General features: G+C 35.5%; 1 protein-coding gene across 1 annotated transcript in view; it reads right to left on the bottom strand.

Moving 5' to 3' along the window:
- Nucleotides 1-1,244, bottom strand: part of LOC106869651 (peptidylglycine alpha-hydroxylating monooxygenase) — a 19,570-nt gene that overhangs the window by 15,444 nt on the left and 2,882 nt on the right. Inside the window, exon 3 of the mRNA XM_014915471.2 lies at nt 193-244. Within this exon, the coding sequence (XP_014770957.1) occupies nt 193-244 (52 nt within the window). The remainder of the gene's footprint in view (nt 1-192; nt 245-1,244) is intronic.

Genomic DNA, 1,244 nt, shown 5'->3' with positions numbered 1-1,244 from the left:
TATATTTATATATATATATATATATATACACACACATACATTTCTCCTTCAGTATCTATCTATCTATCTATCTATCTATCTATCTATCTATCTATCTATCTATCTATCTATCTATCTATCTATCTATCTCTAACGCAGAGACACTCAAGCTATTATTTATTGTGGGATTCTTAAAAAGATTAATATACTTACAGACATAGGAATCTGGAGCAACTTTAATGGTAGCACAGAGGACAGAATGCGTCTGAAAAAGGTAGAGAACAGACAATAGCATTAAACAGAAGCTGAATTTTTGACGTTTTCTCATATTTCTTTTCTATCTGAATATATTGCCTTCTTGACTCTACATTAGAAAGGATTTTCTCGACATTGTCTGTCTGTCAGTGTGTTTGTCTGTCTGTCTGTCTCTGTCTCTCTCCGTCTCTCTCTCTGTGTATATATATTCAAATATGAATTAGAAATACCTCAAGGTAAATAAACAAAATCGAACACACACACAAGGTCTGTGTGTGTATGTGTGTTGTTAGTTCGTGGGATCCCTGCGTTATAGGCACAAGGGAATACATTTTCAATGCTCCTGATGTTAATATAATCTGAATCTCCGTCTGTCACTGCGACGAATGTTCCAGTTCATTACAAGTATGTACGACTCACTTTTGCCAGCTGAGTAGACAGGAGCAACGAGAAATAAAGTGCCTTGCTCAAGGACTCAATGCGCCGTCGGAAATAGAACTCTCGACCTTAAACTGAATACCCTAATCATAACGACACACGCCTTCATCCTATATCACAGGATTACTCATGTCTGGTGAGTGGATTGGAGCATCAGAAAATAAAGTGTTTTGTTCAAGAACACGAGACATTGCCCAGTCCAGAGATTGAAACCACAATATTATGGTCATGTGTGCAACACCTCAACCACCAAACTACGTGCCTACATTGTGGATATATATATATATATATCCATATGCACACATACGCTCACATGTATGTGTGTGTATATCTTAATATATAAAGCTGAAGTTGTGTGTCTGTGTGAAGCCTTTTTAAAAGTTTATAGAAATCCACATTTTCCACTTTTTCGTAAACATTTTTACATCAATGGAATTTTCTCAATGTGAACTTTCCAGTGCAGTAATTAGATTTTTAAAATTCCGTTTACTTTGTGTGATTTAAGGGAGATTTGGCTGTTGTTTCTAGCAACTTTTATATTTCTTACACACGCGCTCAACATAAAAATATAG

The sequence above is a fragment of the Octopus bimaculoides genome, chromosome 9 (assembly GCF_001194135.2).
Source record: "Octopus bimaculoides isolate UCB-OBI-ISO-001 chromosome 9, ASM119413v2, whole genome shotgun sequence".
Lineage (NCBI taxonomy): Eukaryota > Metazoa > Mollusca > Cephalopoda > Octopoda > Octopodidae > Octopus > Octopus bimaculoides.
This window is presented reverse-complemented; position numbering and strand designations above follow the sequence as displayed.